The sequence below is a fragment of the Hippocampus zosterae genome, chromosome 8 (genome assembly GCF_025434085.1).
Source record: "Hippocampus zosterae strain Florida chromosome 8, ASM2543408v3, whole genome shotgun sequence".
NCBI lineage: Eukaryota > Metazoa > Chordata > Actinopteri > Syngnathiformes > Syngnathidae > Hippocampus > Hippocampus zosterae.
Window position 1 is genome coordinate 5,234,382 of NC_067458.1, and position 20,462 is coordinate 5,254,843.

Consider the following 20,462-nt stretch of genomic DNA (forward strand, 5'->3'; position numbering starts at 1 on the left):
AACTCGTCCAAGTAACTGAAAGACTCCCTTCCTTTTACAAACATAGATGGGGTACAGCCACTGGCGGTTCTGGGGGGTTCTGCCCCCCCCCCACCCGAGTGTAGATTACGCAGTCGCGCCGAGTCGTCGAAGCGAAAGGTGGAACCAAAAAGCGTGATTTAACATTCTAGTCGGACCCTTTAGTGCGCTGTGCCACTTAAAAATGAGCGGGAAAACGAGAAGCAGTCCGCAGAGAAGGAAATTACCACGACACGAGTGCTATTCGTGTGTGTGTGTTTGTTTGTTTGTTTGTGTGTGTGTGTGTGTGTGTGTGTGTGTGTGTGTGTGTGTGTGTGTGTGTGTGTGTGTGTGTGTGTGTGTGTGTGTGTGTGTGTGTGTGTGTGTGCGTGTTCTTGTACTCACTACATTGTGAGGACCGGCGTGAGTTTTTAACCAACGGAGTGAGGACATTTTGACGAAGTGAGGACATTTTGGCCGGTCCTCACTTTGACACCCTCTAAATCAACTCCAAAGTGTCCAAAACGGGTACCCTGTGCTTTTCCCCAAAGGTCCCCAGAATGGGTCCATGTTGAGAATTTTTCGCCGGGAATTCACACCCTTTTTGCTCTCTACTGCAGCTTCTGTCGAAATTCAGTACTGCACCAACTTCACACTTTTTGCTCTCTACTGCAGCTCGTGTCAAAATTTGGTACTGCAACAATTTCACACTTTTTGCTCTCTACTTCAACTAGTGTCGAAATTTGGTACTGGACCAAAATTATAAATGACAAATCCCCTTGCTGCTCTTTGAAGAGCCACCTTGAGAAATAGTTATTTAAGATAAGATATCCTTTATTCGTCCCACAATGGGGAAATTTACAGCCTCCAGCAGCAAGAATGTATGTAGAAAGAAGAAAGGAGAAAGAAAAAAAAACAAACATCTTTCAATTAAATACAATATGAACACAAATGGATAAAAATTATTATTTTTATCCATTTTATCCACAAATGGATAAAAATTATTATTTTGTGTTCATATTGCATTTAATTGAAAGATGTTTGTTTTTTTCTCTTTCTTCTTTCTACATACATTCTTGCTGCTGGAGGCTGTAAATTTCCCCAGTGTGGGACGAATAAAGGATATCTTATCTTAAATGGATAAATCGCAGTACTATTTACAATTTTCCTTCACATCATTTAATTATTATTATTATTATTATGATTGTTATTTTTTATTCATCAGCCTGACAGCAGTCGGTAGGAACGAGCGTCGGTATCTCTCCTTCTTGCAGCGTGGGTGTAACAGTCTCTGGCTGAAGGAGCTACCAAGTGCTGTCACAGGGCGGGCTGGAGGGGGTGGGAGGGACTGGCCATCATAGCTTTTTTTGTTTGTTTTTCAAAGACCTTTACAAGTTATGTGAATTCAATTTTTTTGTGAGGAATGTATTTTATTGAATGTGTTTGTTCTGAGTTTGTGTTGGACTCCTATTATTTCCATGTGATTTGGTTAAATGTATCCGATTAAAATTGGAAATGCAATTAATAACAGTACCCAAATTAAGTAAAGCCTCAGTCCTACCCAAAATCCACCATCATTTTTGCAAAACTTTAATTGTATTCAATAGAACGCAATGAAGGGACATAGAATTTTTTTCTTGTCTACATTACATTTTACATTGTCTAGATCCAAAAGTACTGTACTTAAACAAGTAGAAAAATGTATTACATCACAAAAGAGAGGTTCGAGGCTCGTTAAAGCCACTTTTCATCAGTTGTTTTTGTTGAGGCACAAATAAACGTTGCATTTAGCATAATTTTAAACTGTCTGACCATTACAATTGGACAAAGAAAATAGCACTTTAAAACGATCTGACATATCTCTTCAATGTGTACACATACAGTGAACAACTGTGACATCAGCTCAATGAAATGTAGAGTGAAACTGAAATGAACAGATTTAAACACTAACCTCGTGTACATAAATACAACACAAATCATCTGGTACTAAACAAAGACATGCAGCTCGAAGTGTGACAAACAACGATAAACAAGGCGTTTTCGCGATTCTTTCAAATGCTAATTAGCTCGCTAGCACCGACCTAGCATCGTCGCTATGTTGTTAGCATTCATTTAGCATCATCGCTATGTCGTTAGCAGTACTGTACTCTGAGCAAGCGAGTTTCAATGACAACAATTGAAGAAAAACGATCTCCGAAACACATTTCTAAATAATTCTAAGCACAATCAGACTTACAGCCATTGCTTTCGAAGGTGAAACGAAAGGAATATAACTCAGGAGGACCAGTTGCAACGACCACAATCGGGCTTTCTGGAACGATTAGTCTGCTACCAGCACGGCGTCTGCTACCCACAATGCACCGCGATAACTAAATGAATATTCTAAACACGATTTCCATTAATGAAATGGCCCGAAACTTTTACTGTGGGCAGAACACTTACATACAGGAGTTTATGAATAAAATGTGTGCGAGAATTGAAAGCCGTTGAGAGACGGCATCGTGTTTGCACATGGTGGCCAACTCCTGCTGAGTGCATCAAGCCGAATTAATCAAATACCTTATCATAAAATAACTTATCATGGGGATTGACAATAGGATGGCACATATTTTTATTTTATTGGATGGATTCTGGAGTTGGTGTGAATTCACAAATACTGCGAGAATTCAGCTTGCAGGCATGGTTTTCCTTAGAAGAGGCTGTGAATCAGTCGCCAAATGTCCGTATGACCAATGTTCCCTCTAAATTGTGCTCGTGAGCAATTTTGCGTAGCTCTCGTGCTCCCAGCCGCACACGGTGATGCTGGCGCGCACAACGCGCAGCTGCAGGCAACATTGAAGGGGTGTTCACACGGCACACATTTGCTCCGGCCCTGCACCGATGTATTTTGTTGCGATATATTTTGCACCGCAGCAAAATGTGTGGAGCGTTCACACGAACAAAGCCGCTGAGCATGTCAGCACCGGCACAGCGTCGTGCAGCCCCACTTGCGTTCAAACGGCAGTTTCTGCAGCGGAGCAAAACGACAGAAAACAAATGAGCTGTCGTGTTGTTGTTTTTTTTAAACGTATACACAACTCAAGGACTACTGGACAGGCACGTCCTTCTCCTTCTCGGTCTCCGTGCCTTCTGCTCGAGAGTGACCGCCCCCGAAAAACGCAAATCAACGATGACTTCAATGACACTCAGAAAAGCAAACACGTAATGCGCCAAACAGAAAATCAGAGAGGAAATCACAAAATAAATTATGTGGGGGGTTGTGAGCACACAACAAAGGAACAAACTACACAAACAACTCCGAGACAGTCCAGTCTCCTACAAAAGGAAAGATGTTACCAGCTAAGTCTTGTGTCGTTATTAAACAAACACATGCAGTCCGACAGAGCGTGAAAGCAACGCATTCTCGCCGTACGTAAACTCTTCACAAGCATTTGCTCTGGAGCAAATTTAACCCAGTTGCGTTCACACGTGCAAATTTACATCGGTGCTGCTGCGCAAACGAGCTTTTGCTCCGGAGCAAATTTTTAAACCACCTCCCTGTGGTGGATCAAATTTGGTCCGGTGTAAGCTGTTTTCCGGGGCTACGCCGGAGCTAATTTGCACGCGTGAACGCTCTACTGGGGCAGCCCCGGTGTAGCACCGGACCAAATTTTGCCGTGTGAACACCCCTTGAGACCGCTTAATTCACGAAAACCATATGTGGACATAGTTTACAAGCCCCTTAAATGAGCCTCTTTGTTTGTTTGAACCTCTTTCACACTTTTCGGTGGACAGGAGACTAGAAATGTTTGTGTTTAACTAAATGACATGCTTTCCATGATTAATGAGTAGGCAGTGTGGGACCATATTGCTACAGGTTGTATTGAGACTTGATTATTCTTGAAAAGACCCATGCTAAAATAAAAGTAACGAATGAGGGCTGGTATGTATGTTACAACTCTCTATTCAGTGGTTTGATTTTTGCTTGTTTTGTAACATATCTGCTTCATGTAACTTGGGATCTCAGGTTTTAGACAGGTGTAACGCTTGTTTGATTTTGCTCACCGTGGTCCAAGTAATACTCAGGCAGTTTGTGTGAATGCTATTACAAATGGAAAATTAGAAGAAATATTGCTCATGACCTTGCTGCATGTCCACACGAATGACTCAAACTTAAATACTGTGGAATATTGCATGTTTCAAGTATGCCGACTCTAATCAGAATTTGAAAATGCTAGCTTAAAGCTCTTCTCATGGTCTCACCACCCGTGGGAGGGGTCAAAGGGGTCGGGTGCAATGCGAGCTGGGCGGCAGCCAAAGGCGGGGACCCTGGCGGTCCGATCCTCGGCTGCAGAAGCTAGCTCTTGGGACATGGAATGTCACCTCTCTGGCAGGGAAGGAGCCCGAACTGGTGTGTGAGGCAGAGAAGTTCCGACTGGATATAGTCGGACTTGCCTCCACACACAGCCTAGGTTCTGGACAGCTGAGCAACGCTGTCTTGGGTGGTGATCGAGGGGAGGTCAAGTTCGAGATAGTGAGTGATTGGAAAGAAAAGCCACCAGCTGTTATAGGTCTCATTTTGGAGCAAAGAGCCCTCATTTTGTGACTACTCTTGTTATAATGTATTTTGTTCATATACCTGTACTGTATACTGCCGTTTTTGTGTTATTTGTGTTGTTGGGGCATATATTTTTGCATTTTACTGCATGTGTTCTTACACATGTATTTTGTTAACATACTTGCATGTTCATAAAGGACGTGTACCATAGTCATGTCCCACATAAGGAAATTCTGTTATCAAGACTGATTGAGCAACGCAACCATGATTTCTACTAAAGAATACTTACTGTTGTTACTTATTGGATGCAAATCATAATGATCCAGTTGAAATGTCCAAATCAGAATGAAACAAATTGGATATGCTGGGAACACTTCTGCAATACAGTACCTAACTCATTTTTTCTTGCAAAGTGTTGTGGCTGGCTTCTGCGCAGCTCTGCTAATTGAAATGTAAACAAACTCATGTCTGGGGGGAGGGGTGCTGCAAAAACTTCGTTTTGGAGCAGGTAACAGCCGCTCCTCTTCATGGCCAATGACTAAGTCAATTATCAAAATTGCCACAGCCTTTTTGAACTTTGAGGTCTGCTGTGAAGGCGAGCATGATCAATTTTGAGCAACATCTACATACAGTATTTGAGTAACTAGGCTCACCAATGTCACGTACTCCGCGCACACACAGTATATTTAAACTGACTTACAATTTTACAATTGTTTTTAAAGCAACATAATTCCAAACTCTAATATGGAATTTAGATGAAACAATTATTTACTTATTGAATGCAAGTCATATTTTCCAGTTTCAATGTCCAAAGCTGAATGAAATAAATTGGATATGCTGGGGACACTTCTGCAATACAGTACCTAACTCATTTTTTTCTTGCAAAGCGTTGTGGCTGGCTTCTGCGCAGCTCTGCTAATTGAAATGTAAACAAACTCATGTCTGGGGGGAGGGGTGCTGCAAAAACTTCGTTTTGGAGAAGTAACAGCAGCTCCTCTTCATGGCCAATGACCAAGTCAATTATCAAAATTGCCACAGCCTTTTTGAACTTTGAGGTCTGATGTGAAGGAGAGCATGATAAATTTTGAACATTTACATACAGTATTTGAGTAACGAGGATCACCAATGTCACATACTCCTAAAATAATTACAGCAAATAAAATTATATATATGTTCACAAACACAACCGCACACACAGTATATTTAAACTGACTTAAAAATTTACAATTGTTTTTAAAGCAACATAATTCCAAACTCTAATATGGAATTTAATCGTTTCTTGGTTTCTTGGAATTGGAATTCTTTACTTATTGAATGCAAGTCATATTTTCCAGTTTCAATGTCCAAAGCACAATAAAATGAATTGGATTTTCTGGGGCCCTCCGTGAGTCGTCACCTTACCGTGGTGGAGGGGTTTGTGTGTCCCAATGATCCTAGAAGCTAAGTTGTCTGGGGCTTTATGCCCCTGGCAGGGTCACCCATGGCAAACAGGTTCTAGGTGAGGGGCCAGACAAAGCACGGCTCAAAGACCCCAATGATGAATACAATAAATGGATCTAGGTTTCCCTTGCCCGGACGCGGGTCACCGGGGCCCCCCTCTGGAGCCAAGCCTGGAGGTGGGGCTCGTTGGCAGGCGCCTGGTGGCCGGGCCTACACCCATGGGGCCCGGCCGGGCACAGCCCGAAGAGGCAACGTGGGTCCCCCTTCCCATGGGCTCACCACCCATGAGAGGGGCCAAAGGGGTCGGGTGCAATGTGAGCTGGGCGGCAGCCAAAGGCGGGGACCCTGGCGGTCCGATCCTCGGCTGCAGAAGCTAGCTCTTGGGACATGGAATGTCACCTCTCTGGCAGGGAAGGAGCCCGAGCTGGTGTGTGAGGCAGAGAATTTCCGACTGGATATAGTCGGACTTGCCTCCACACACAGCCTGGGTTCTGGTACCAGTTCTCTCGAGAGGGGTTGGACTCTCTTTCACTCTGGAGTTGCTCACGGTGAGAGGCGCAGAGCAGGTGTGGGCATGCTCATTGACCCCCGGCTCAGTGCCTGTAAATTGGGGTTCACACCGGTGGACGAGAGGGTTGCATCCCTTCGCCTGCGGGTGGGGGGACGGGTCCTGACTGTTGTTTGTGCATATGCACCAAACAGCAGCTCAGCATACCCACCCTTTTTGGAGTCCTTGGAGGGTGTGCTGGAGAGTACTCCTGCTGGGGACTCCCTTGTTCTACTGGGGGACTTCAATGCTCACGTGGGCAATGACAGTGAGACCTGGAGGGGCGTGATTGGGAGGAACGGCCCCCCCGATCAGAACTCGAGTGGTGTTTTGTTATTGGACTTCTGTGCTCGTCACGGACTGCCCATAACGAACACCTTGTTCAAACATAAGGGTGTCCACATGTGCACTTGGCACCAGGACACCCTAGGCCGTAGTTCCATGATCGACCTTGTGGTCGTGTCATCGGATTTGCGGCCGCATGTTCTGGACACTCGGGTGAAGAGAGGGGCGGAGCTGTCAACTGATCACCACCTGGTGGTGAGTAGGCTCCGATGGTGGGGGAAGATGCCGGTCCGTCCTGGCAGACCCAAACGTATTGTGAGGGTTTGTTGGGAGCGTCTGGCGGAATCCCCTGTCAGAAGGTGTTTCAACTCCCACCTCCGACAGAGCTTTTCCCATGTTCCAGGGGGGACGGGGGACATTGAGTCCGAGTGGACCATGTTCCGTGCCTCTATTGTTGAGGCGGCCAATCTGAGTTGTGGCCGTAAGGTGGTTGGTGCCTGTCGTGGCGGCAACCCTCGTACTCGCTGGTGGACACCAGCAGTAAGGGATGCCGTCAAGCTGAAGAAGGAGTCTTATCGAGCCTTTATGGCCTGTGGGACCCCAGAGGCAGCTGACGGGTACCGACTGGCCAAGCGGAAGGCAGCTTTGGTGGTCGCCGAGGCAAAAACCCGAGCGTGGGAAGAGTTTGGTGAGGCCATGGAAGCCGACTTCCGGACGGCTTCGAGGAAATTCTGGTCCACCATCCGGCGTCTCAGGAGGGGGAAGCAGTGCACCACTAACACTGTGTACAGTGGGGATGGGGTGCTGCTGACTTCGACTCGAGACGTTGTGAACCGGTGGGCAGAGTACTTCGAAGACCTCCTCAACTCCACCAACACGCCTTCCTTGGAGGAAGCAGAGCCTGGGGACTCTGAGGTGGGCTCTCCTATCTCTGTGGTTGAAGTCACCGATGTGGTTAAAAAGCTCCTCAGTGACAAGGCCCGGAGTTCCTCAAGGCTCTGGATGTTGTGGGGCTGTCCTGGTTGACACGCCTCTGCAACATCGCGTGGTCAACAGGGAGAGTGCCTCTGGATTGGCAGACCGGGGTGGTAGTCCCTCTTTTTAAAAAGGGGGACCGGAGGGTGTGTTCCAACTACAGAGGGATCACACTCCTCAGCCTCCCTGGTAAGGTCTATTCAGGGGTGCTGGAGAGGAGGGTCCGTCAGGAAGTCGAGCCTCAGATTGAGGAGGAGCAGTGTGGTTTTCGTCCCGGCCGTGGAACAGTGGCCCAGCTCTACACCCTTAGCAGGGTTCTCGAGGGTATGTGGGAATTCGCCCAACCAGTCTACATGTGTTTTGTGGACTTGGAGAAGGCGTTTGACCATGTCCCTCGGGGAGTTCTGTGGGGGGTGCTTCGTGGGTATGGAGTACCGAACCCCCTGTCTCGGAGTTGTTTGTTCACAACCCCCCGCGCCCCATAGGATTTATTTTGTGATTTCCTCTCTTGATTTTCAGTTTGGCGCATTAGTGTTTGCTTTTATGAGTGTCACTGAAGTCATCGTTCATTTACGTTTTCTTGGGTGGTCACTCTCGAGCAGAAGGCATGGAAACCGAGAAGGAGAAGGACGTGCCGGTCCAGTAGTCGCTTGAGTTGTGTATATACAGTACGTTTTAAAAAGAACCAACACGACAGCTCGTTTGTTTTCTGTCGTTTTGCTCCGCTGCAGAAACTGCCGTGTGAAGCGGCTTTTTACGTGTGAACGCTCCACACAATTTGCTGCGGTGCAAAATATATCGCAACAAAATATATCGGTGCAGCGCCGGCGCAAATGTGTGCCGTGTGACCGGCACTTTAGTCAATCAGTTCCTACAACAGCAAATCGCAACCGGCCCCTTGCTAGGTTCTGATAACCTTCAATCTTGGCTCCGGCCTCCCTGTATGGAGTTTGCATGTTCTCCCCGGGCCTGTGTGGGTTTTCTCCAGGTACTCCGGTTTCCTCCCACATTCCAAAAACATGCATGAAAGAATAATGGAACACTCTAAATTGTCCCTAGGTGTGAGTGTCAGTATGGATGGTTGTTCATCCATGCGTGTCCTTTTAGAACAGCTTTTCACATGGCTACACTGGAAAAAAAACTTTTGGTTTGAAAAAAAAAGATGTTTACATTAGAGAGTGTTTCCAGGACAGCTGCATCTTTGTCAGTGGCTAAGTACCCACTCGTTGATGAGTACCTAAGAATGCAATGGACAGTAATTAGGGTGTGACACATATTTGGTTTCTGTGGGGGGGGGGGGGGGGGACAAAGTGGAGACTCGCTTCGTTGACGCAAAGTTTCACATCAAGGTGAGGGGCCTGAAATTAGCGTCTTGTAGCCCGCGAGTGTGAGACGCCTGTATTAAATTAAGAAACATTTCACATCTTTTTGGAAAGGCAGGTTGGAAATATAGGTTGTTATTTCAGTATTATTGGATGACTACATTGATAAACTACAACTTGAGCCCTTCTGACAGTTTCGTGGTATATTGGTTTCAATGGCAGCACTGTTAAATGCTGGATGCGGAAGGGAGCCGGTCACCTTGTTGAAGTGAAGTTGTAGTCTTGGAAGTAGGAAAAATGGACAAACATAAATATGGAACAGCTTTGACAATATCCCAAACTGTAATAACCGAAGCAGAGCATTGCATACACAGTGTAGGCGTTTTATTTGTTTTAATTTCTTTGATTGATAAATTAATAACTAAAGTGTTTTGAAATGTTGTTACAATACTTTATGTAGTTTAGGAATTTGTGTGAATTTCTGATTATGTTATATGAAACGTTAAAGTGAGAAGACCATGAAAGGGTTAATCATGTTTAAGTAGAGTTTTCGCTCCGAAGTTGCTGCTCTGCCCATCCCCCCGCTCTCCCCCTCGCATCAATTAAGAAGCGGTTGGCTTCAAAGGCTGGAGGAGCGTTGTCTTCACGCGATACTTTTCGGCGCGCTCAAGCCATTTATATTTCTATACCGGGACAACCAACACCATTTGGCTTTTTGACAACATGGAGAAAACACGGAGAAGACTGTTGTTACAATACTTTATGTAGTTTAAGAATTTGTGTGAATTTCTGATTATGTTATATGAAACGTTAAAGTGAGAAGACAATGAAAGGGTTAATCATGTTTAAGTAGAGTTTACGCTCCGAAGTTGCTGCTCTGCCCATCCCCCCGCTCTCCCCCCTCGCATCAATTAAGAAGCGGCTGGCTTCAAAGGCTGGAGGAGCGTTGTCTTCACGCGATACTTTTCGGCGCACTCAAGCCATTTATATTTCTATACCGGGACAACCAACACCATTTGGCTTTTTGACGACATGGAGAAAACACGGAGAAGACTCGCCCCTAACCGGGAGCACCACCGTCAGAATGAGAATGCTCAGGTAAGTAATCACCCTTTCTTTGTCGAGAGACGGGTACCCGCGAATACGAGTGTCGTCGTAACAATCTGCGTACTGAGCACCGAAGGGCTTGTTACTCGCGGCGTACTGTAAACTCTAGGCCGATTTTAATTTAAAGCTGCTTTATGTAGTTTTTTTTCTACACGAAGAAACAATGGCAAACTACGAACACAGCAATTTAGGAACAACGCACATGGCTTGCGCTCAGGCGGTTACGGCAAGGCCGCGTCGCGTTGAATTTATGTGGTTTATATTTCGGCAAAAATGAGACAGAAATTGTTAGTTTCTGTACTCGTACCGAATTGAAATAAGTAGACAAATGAACCAGTGCTCTGGCTCGCTGTATTATATTAAACTAGACATGTTTAGTCTAGCCAGAAACCATTTTTTCTCGAGAAAAATTTATTTTTTAAATTAAATACCGAATGAATGAGGCGGATTGCAGGCCAACGCGAGCTGCTTTACTGTGTTTTTAAATGCCAGTTGCTTAATTTCACAGAGCATCCGAAGCGTGTATCCAACATGAGTTTTATCATCACAGGTTCAAATACTACTCTGTACCATTTTATTTATTACTATCATATTTTGAGTTAATTTACATAATCATATTCATTTTACTCTTTTTTTCTGCCTGTCAACTAAAATGTCCATAGATTTTTGCCCAGTTTTTAATTTAATAAATTATTTGTCTCTTTTCCATGAGACTAGAAAATGCATGCTGATTAACTCATACTTTGTTTTATTAATGGCGGTTTTAGTTCCATCTGGTCTACTTTCCATCCTGTGAAAATGTGTGACGACAATACATTGTCGTATTTTCATGAATGCAAGTTGGAAGACAAGTGTTGAAAACATTGGCAAAGACAGATAAACTTTGTACAGAATTGCCGAGATCTAGCATAAAACTCTTTTTCACCATCTCAGTTGTCTACAAAATTAACAATTTTCCCTGTTTTTCCCTCTTCTGCCCTGATGTGTAGGCTCAAATGCGTAAAGCCCAACCATCAGGGCAACATACACCTCTTCTCAAAGAGAGGCCTGGTGCTGAGACTCATTCCGGAGCCTTCTCCACAAGGTCAACACCATCATCATCATCAGAGGAGTCTGTGTCATCCGCCCAAAGTGGAGATGACCACAAACCAGCATTCAGTGAAGGGAGGGGGTCCCGGTCGTCCAACAGCAGTGGATCAGAAAAGGACCACATTGATTTGCATGAAGCTAAGGCCCTCAAGGCAAAATGTAAATAAAAACAAAAAGGTATGAAATCGAAAGGAACAGAGAAGTTAAATGATGGCCAAAAAAGGAACTACCACCGATCTTCGTGGATGTGACTGCCTCAGAAAATACGCACAAGAGAGCAAGGCCAAAAACCCAGAACTGTTGAGGTCAACAAAATTAAGGAAGCATGTTGCTACCTTATGTCAGCTTCTCGACCTGAATAATCAGGAACTCGAGCAAGTTGCTCGTTTTATGGGACACGACATTGGAGTCCATTGTGAGTTTTATTGGGAGACCGATAAAACTTTCCAAGTGGCCAAGATTGCCAAACTACTGTTTGCGATGGAACGTGGGACAGAGTCGCTGAAGGGAAAGAGTCTGCAAACCCTGGAATCTGTTATCACTGGTATGTAAATTAATATATTTTTAAAGTCATCCCCTTCCATTTATTCTTTTCTCCCTCTGTCTTTGTTTCCACGACAGTGTGCATGTCTTTATCGGCATATTTTCTTTTACCTTCATATTTTAGTGTAAAATTATGTTTTCTGATTTCTGACTGTGAATATTTCAAAAGGAAGAGCACATGCAGCCACCTCAACCAAAGGTCTGAAAGGTGGCAAAAAGACGAGACCAGATCCAGGGAGACGACAGGAAGCTCAAGATGGTATGTAATAAAAATAACATTAGTAGTCATAGCAGGAAGAGGGATGCCAATATATGCTCTAGAGTTCATGCTTGAAATTAATATAGAAACCTTGAATCATTTCAAATTAATCACATTCAAACATTAGACCTAGTGTTGACCAAATTACCTACTTCTAAGTTACAACAATTTTTAGTTAGACACCAATTGATCCCAGTTGCCTCTGCCTCTGGCACCTTTAACCAGAACCTTTTTTTCAATGATAACAATAAGCAGGCAAAAGCACACACATATGTATGTCGAGTTATTTGGGGGGATGCTGCAGCAACTTGACAGGCAGCTGCCTCTCACTATCCTCACATGTGTGCTGTTCTGACACACATTTGTCTTGTGGATTAAAAGTAACGAACAATGATCAAAGACAGAACTTTTAATCAAAAAGGGAGTTAGTGATAACATGCGATCGATACCGTTCTAATACCGTTAAACTACAACTGATTAAAGCTGGTTAGCATGTCGACCTCACAGTGCAAAGGTGCAGGGTTCAATTCCGGTCCCAGTCTTCCTATGTGGCGTTTGCTTATTTTTCCCACCACATACCTGCGTGGGCTTACTCCAAGTACTTCGGTTTCCTCCCACATTCCCATAACATGCATGGCCGATTGAACACTCTAAATTGTCCCCAGGTGTGAGTTTGAGATGGTTGTCTCTGTGTGCCCTGCAATTGGCTGGCAACTTGTTCAGGGTGTCCCCCGCTGACCTCCCAAAGACAGCTGGGATAGGCTCCAGCATGCCCTGCGACTCTTGTGAAGATAAAGCGGATTGGAAAATGGATGGATGTTTAGTAATTCCTTTACCTTGACAGCTCTCATTTTCTCTGTGTCCAGACCATTTGCATAAATGAGAAAACCCTTTCATTCTCGGAGCAAGAGTGAATGTCTTCCATCCATATTTACATGGTGTAAATGTCATCTTTCACAGAATGAGAAGTGCCACATTCAGCTGTAGCAACGAGATCTGATGATGAAGATGATGGAGGCGGTAACAGTACCAACTTGGACACTGAAAACACAGGTAATGCTTTCAGTTTGACTTGGACCATCTGTCACTGCACCATTGCTATGTTTCTGAGATGTAAGGAATTTCATTTGAGTACATCATCTTGCTACAAGGCACCTACAAAAGGCCACCGAAGATGCAGTCAATTAAAGAAAGAAATTATGCTGATGACGACATGAGTGATGTTTCTGGCAGTGAATATGGCGGTAATGTTTTTTTGTCCGACTTGAATCCTCTTTTGCTGTATTATTGGCATATTTCTGAGATGCATGTGGAAAGAACTTTGATTCTATCAAAACATTATTTTATAGATGGAGGGGTGTGCCATAAGACAGTTAAGAAGACTGTCAAGAAAAAAAAGACAATGTTGGGAAGACATGGATTGGGTGAGTCTCTAACATTAGCACAAGTGACATGTTACAGACCTGGCATTAGTAAGATTTTTTTTCTTACTCTAAGTCAGGGGTGTCAAACTCATTTCACTCTGTCAAACTCAGGCCACATTGGCCTCGGTAGATGTTAAGTGGGCCGAGCCATTAAAATTATACCGTACTCTGCTATAAAGAAGCACAAGAACATTCGGAAATGTAGAAATTTAATGAACATATCTTTTTACAAAACATTTCATGAAGCACCTTAGATTTCCTTAGACAAATGTGCGATCGACTTTTATCATTCACATATATGCATCGCAACTGATTGTACAAGGGCACTAAACAAGTAATTGGTGTTGAAAAATACAGTGATGCACTTTTAGATTAAAGGAGATTTGTGAAGAAAGGAATTTTTAAGCCTTGTGCATATAAATTATAAATTTAATCCCTGCCTATACCTTACAAACTAAAGAGAGTGCTATTAAATGTGTAAAGAACAATGAATTCAAATGTCCTTGATAGCATCTGCTGTTTTGGGTCCGTCCGTCTCAGTGACAGACTTAGACTGCTGTTGTCTTCTTCTCAAAACAATGCGTCTTTCTACTCTGATCAAAACGGTGTGTCCCCTAGCGGATACTCCATGAATTGCATGTTATTCAAAATTTTCGTTCCATGTCTTTTCTGCATTTTTTTCACTTTTAAATGATCCTGCGGGCCTGATCAAACCTGCTTGTTGGATGGTAACGGCCCGCCGGCCGTATGTTTGACACCCCCGCTCCAAGTCCTGATTGTTTTTTGTACATTTCAATAGATCAGGAATTACAAATGTGTATCATCAAAGCATATTCACCCAAAGTATATTATTATTATTATTTACAGTCTATGACGCATCTTTCACACATGGCCAAGAACAACCACCAACATCAGGGAGCGCCACCAAACGAAAGAGGATTGCAACACTTACACATGACGACGATGATGTTGAAGACAGCGGTGAGTCAGTGCATCGTCAACACAACTCAAAGTTTCATTACCATTATACTAACATGCCAACTTTCTTAGATGAAGAGGACAAAAAGACTGGACACAGATCTCTTGGGAAGAAGAAGACAGCAGTTTGAAAAGAACATAGTGAAGTTGGTAAGATGAATTTCTGTTGGATAGATCCGTATAACAATTTAAGAAACTCAAACAGCACAAGTCACTGTGACTTGCAGATGGAAAGACGAGTCGTTGAAGTGGTCTACTCAGTTGTAAAATTGTCTTCAATTTCTATTGTATAGCAATTTCTCTTACAGGGTTATGATATAATTTGGTTACAGTAACACACTGATTGTAATTGAATCCAATTAAAAAAAAAATCTGACCAAAGAGAGATACAGTCGAACCTCTCGACAACGAAATCATGTTTGCAGCCAGAAATATTCACATTCACACCATCACTGAGCAGGAACTGATCCCACACAAGTCATGCGAGTATACCACTACACCACAGGTGTCAAAGTCAAGGCCCAGGGGCCGGATTTGGCCTGCCACATCATTTTATGTGGCCTGCAAAAGCAAATAAAGCATGTCGAATTCCATGAGGCTTGCTAAAGTCTGAACCAAAATCTCAAAATGTCATATGAAGTCCACAAGAACAATCATTATTTTTTACTTCTGATTTTAAAAGTAGTTATCCATCAATATGTTATGAGTGGTGTATGTAATGTGGAGGTGATTAAATATGTATATGGTCTCCCAAAATTCATAATGGCCCTCCAAGGGAAACCATAACTACAATGTGGCCCGTGCCAAAAATGAGTTGGTCACTCCTGCAATACACCATCAGCAACCAGAAGTTACATATTTGGTATCTGACATTTGAATGGATTGTAAAATAATGCATTTCACTGCAAACAAGGAAAACTGGTAATGCATACCATATTAGATAATATTCACCACATATGTTGCTCTGAAATCGGCACAGTGGTTAAGGCTTTGATTGTAGCTTCGAAACATGAATGTCAACAGTGCCGCTGGATTACCATTTATCGCGGCCTCTGTGTGTCATGGATTTTTTCAAACATATTCATTAAAAAAAAGTGAAAATGCTGCAAAAGGTCCTCAAGAGGCAGTGAAAATAATCAAAACAACAGCGAGTCACATAGAGCAACATATACAGGACTGTGTTTACTGTATTTCGTTATTTATACACTAACCTAACCTAACTTATATATGTTTAAATATATTAGTATATAGCATTAAGTACTGTTAATTACTACAAACATGCATGTATACCAGTACATTTGGCCTTATAAATATTTATACTCATACACATGTTCATATACCTATACGGAGGGTGGGGGGGTTTTGCTACTTAGCGGATTTTCGTTTATCGCGGGTGGTTTCGGTCCCCATTAACCTCGATAAACGAGGGATCACTGTACTTGCAAAGACTGTTTTTTCTGTATGTTCTTCACAATAGAAGGCTTCAGAAATAGAAAACAAAAGTTTGGGGCATGCTGGAGCCTATCCTAGCCGTCATTGGGCTGTAGTCAGAGTACACCCTTTAGTGGTTGCCACCCAATTGGGGGGCCCACATAGATAAACAAGACATTAAAGGCGGAGACTAGGCAAAAAACCCCACATTAATTTTAAGGATATTGAAAAATATTAAATAATGTAAAGAGCATAACACTCATGAATCATGCCTTGAGGGAAATTGCTGCTGAGGTGTTTTTAAGTCAACAAAGTTGGTTTAAACTAGATGCCTAAAACATGTTTTGAATCAATGCATTTTTGATAGTTTTTATTCTGGTCCTGTTATCAGTCAAGGCAGCGTTCAGATTTTAATACAACTTCAAGAATGTCTGTTTATATTCAACTAAACCACCAATAACCCTCTTTTTTTTCCCCCCCAGAATTGGAAACTAAAAAAAGGAAGAGACCCGGACTCCAAAGGAAAGAGCAGCAATTGATCGACACCTTTCAAAATTTGTAGCATTAAAGAAAGTTCCAAGGAAAGATGACTGCGTTAAGTGTCGTAGTCAAGCATCGCCAGACCTTGAAGACCGCACATGGAGAGATATTCCACAATGAAATTATTAAAAGATATGTAATTGGGGAAAAAAGCTTGAAGATGAAAGATAGAGAGAGGGAGAGACATAGGGGGGAGATAGATGAAGGGAGAGAGGGAATGGGATGAGAGAGAGGGGAGAAAAGGAATAGAGTTTGAAAGCACAGTTATTTGGTAGGGTATATGTGGGTTCATGTGTCAGGTTGTGGCGCAGCAAGTTTTTTTAGTGTGCGTTTTGAAGGTTGAAGTTTTTCAGGTGTTCTTGTAAGTTTTGAATAAGAGTACTTTTGTTTGTCAAAAATAAATCATAAAGTCAAGTCAGCTTTTATTGTCAAATATGCTCTCTGTGTAATGTACAGCACAGATTAAAATACTTTCCTCTCTCAGCCACAGTGCAAACATGTGGCGTATTGAACACACAAATATCAGAACTAAATAAAACTAAATAAATGACAGTACCCTGTTAATGGTGATAAACTGTTTAAAAATAATATATCTGATTATAAATTTACATCATTAAATGTTTAGTAAGGTGAACGGCACCTAATCTACTTCAAAATCATTAAGAACGCATGGCCAGTGCCCGGTCCTCACTTATCTAGTTAAAAACTTTTTCTTAACCTTTGGTGTTTTATTTAATCTAAGGGAATGTATTGCCTAAGGGCGCCCTCCTGTGTCTAGAAATGTGTCTTTTTCATTTCTTTTTCAAGCAGAAAGGGTGGTCCTCGCTTTGTAGGCCTTTTTACTCGGTCCTCACTGTGCAGCAAGTGCAGGAATGCGTGTGTGTGTGTGTGTGTGTGTGTGTGTGTGTGTGTGTGTGTGTGTGTGTGTGTGTGTGCGCACCTCCACGACGTTGGGGGACAGTGGCGCTCGCATTGGCAGAGTTTGCGCAGGGAGCATTCTCAGGGAGGAAATTTGATGAAGCATTTGTAGCGCTTGGCTTCAATGTGACTGCAGTGGCAGACAAGGAAAGATCGATGTACCTACTGTGTCTAAAAATTTTGGTAGCGGACAGCATGCGTAACTTGTGTGTGTAACTTTTTTTGTCTCCCTTTTTATTTAAATTTTTATCTAACAGGATCAATATATAAGACATTGCCTTTTAAAATGTGGATAATTATATGCATGTCAAACATCTAGCTTCAATGTATTTGCAATTTTTGTCCCCGGCAGGCTGGTACCATATCATCCCCTGGCTTGAATATTCTCAACAGATAGACACGGCATATTCTTACGCTTGCAGACATTTTAGCCCTCCTAATACAGTTTTTTTCTCATAACTGTCATGTTATGACTACAATTTCAAAGTCTGAAGGAAAAAAAAGTAAAATAAGATTTTGAATCTGTCTTTTTAGTCCTGTGTTGAATGTGCCCCCCCTCATCAAAACCCCTGGCCCCTGCCTGGCCCCCTCAGTGAAATTGATCCAGAACCGCCACTGGGTACAGCTGTTGCACAAACGCAAGAACAGGACTTTTATTGGAACAGAATGGCTACATGTGAAGTTTTTATCCATCCATCCATCCATCCATTTTCAACACGGCGTATTCTGAACAGGGTCGCCGGGTGTTGCTGGAGGCTATCCCACCTGAATTCGGGCCGAAGGCAGACTACACCTTGAACTGGTCGCCAGTCTATCACAGGGCACATATAAAGACAAACGACCATTCACACCCACATCTACACCATTACTGAGTCGAAATCGATCCCATGCTGCCCACACACAAGATTGGCGAGTTTATCTCTACACCATCAGCGACTTGTGCAGTTTTTTTATGTTTAAAAATTAAAATAAAGATGTAATATAATAAATATTTGTTGTGGGGCTGAATGGCGGGTCGACATATTTCTGATGGGGGCCATAGTTTCCTCTAGCCCCAGTGTAGCACCTTGCTTGGTTAAGACTTGAGAATTATGACTTGCACACGTGACTTACGGTACTCCGACCCCTACCTCATAGCAAGATGACCAACCCATTCACATAACCAATGAATTACAAGAGCACTCGTCTGCTCTACTGAAATCATCTTCAAGTATCGGCACATATAGCCCAATGCCTGTATATGTCACCGGCCACTGGCCTTCTGTTCACAACCAAATTTCCTGTGCCGATTTATGGTGCTGACAGTGACTTCCCTCCCCGTGCCTCACCTCCACTTCTTGTCAACGATTAATGAGTAAATAACGCAAACCTTTAGTGTTTTTAGGAAAGGTGTCTCCCCACACCTTTCTCGGGGTCAGCTATGCAAGACCAGATGCAGAATTAAAAACTACTCAATATGGAAAGTAGGACTCACAAATCAAAACAATGCATATAAAGACAGAAAAGGGTCAACTTACCAGGCATCCTCTCATAACATTAAGACAGAGTCCAGTACATGGCTTGATCAATGTCAGACCTCTGCAATGGGAGCAATACTGCATCCTTACTAAGCCCCGCCCACACTCTCTGGATAATGCTGCCTTTTCTGTTGCATCCACGACATCCCCAGCCAATCTTAGCAATCGACTCAGTGTTCGGCCTACTCCCAGCGCACGAGAAAGACCCGAAACCAGGAGTCCAGGATGGGGGCCAAACGGACTGACATCCTGCCGTGTCATCCGGAGGCAGTCTTCATGACTGGATGAGGAGGAAGAAGAAAACGACCGGGATGACATGTGGCCAATACCGGGGTTGAGTAGTCGGCGGTAGACCAGTGGGAAGAGGTCATTGAAGAAACTCCCAACGGCATGTTCCAGTGAGGAATTAGGGTCCCCCAAAAGATGGCGATCAATGTCATTGAAAAGGTGAAGCACATGGGGTCGACATTCTGATGCAAGGCTGGAGTAGGCGCTGTCAAACAAGGTGCTGGTCAAATTAGACGTGAAGGACACGAGCGATTCAAAGGTGTCTGCAGAAAAGAGACGACAGGAAAAAAAAGACACATTTGTTAAATTTTGCAACCATCAACTCCTCATCGTCCCATGGCAGCATGTCTACAATTGTTGATCGAGGGTCGATGTCTGGTCATCAAATTCAAATTCACATCTGCCAGTGGACAGTACACAGTATATATAGAGTATAACAATAGTTTCCTGAAATTAATATGGCAACGTGTAAAGGTCTACGCAGGGAAATATAGCACAAACTCACTTGTGTGTGAGCGGCTCGTTGGTCTCGGGAAGTGCTTCTCAATTATTTTCTGTTACGTCCGCCCTCACAAGAAGAAAACAATTCCTCCCCACCCCCAACTCTGTCACCTGTGAATATAATTTGTCTCTTTTAAAATTGTTAGAAGTCCATCTCTGCATTCAACTGTATCCTTTTGAGCAATAAGAAAAGAAAAAATAATTAATTATGTTCCACCACTTACAGCAAAGAATGACTTTATTAACATTGTTTTTTAGTCTGTAACGAAAAAAGATTTTTTTTTCGCCTAAAATAATCGCCTAATTCGCCTAAAATAATCCTTGTTTAAACTGTAAACATTTTTGGCCAATTTATTACACCATTTCAATCTGAAAACTAAAACTAAATCAATAAATGATCAATTCTAATTCAGTTCAGCAACATTAACTCAGCACAATACCGTATATAAAATACTTTTGTCGACAAAACAAAGAGGAAGTCAGGATTATTGATGGCTGTGATGAGCACGTTTTGCAGCGGCTTATCAGCGTGATTGAGGTGTGATGTCTTTGAGTGGCGCCTCGATTTATTTGTCTTTATGCTGTCCGCAGCCAGCATTTTTCGACACAGTCAACACGTCCTCGTCCGTCTCCCACTGTAGTGACAGTGAAGCCAAGCGCTACATACTGTACCCTTCCCACATTTCCTTGACTTCTTAGCTTGCGGGTCACTTTCTTTTGTCTCATTAGCTTTGTCTTTTTCTGCCTTTCTTTAAATCACTATT

The 20,462-nt window shown here is 43.1% G+C and overlaps 1 protein-coding gene across 3 annotated transcripts in view; it reads right to left on the reverse strand.

The window, feature by feature from the left end:
* Positions 1-20,462, reverse strand: part of LOC127605665 (glypican-5-like) — a 65,018-nt gene that overhangs the window by 25,332 nt on the left and 19,224 nt on the right. For all 3 annotated transcript variants that reach the window (XM_052073423.1, XM_052073421.1, XM_052073420.1), the window contains one exon: positions 18,910-19,460. In XM_052073423.1, the coding sequence (XP_051929383.1) occupies positions 18,910-19,460 (551 nt within the window). The remainder of the gene's footprint in view (positions 1-18,909; positions 19,461-20,462) is intronic.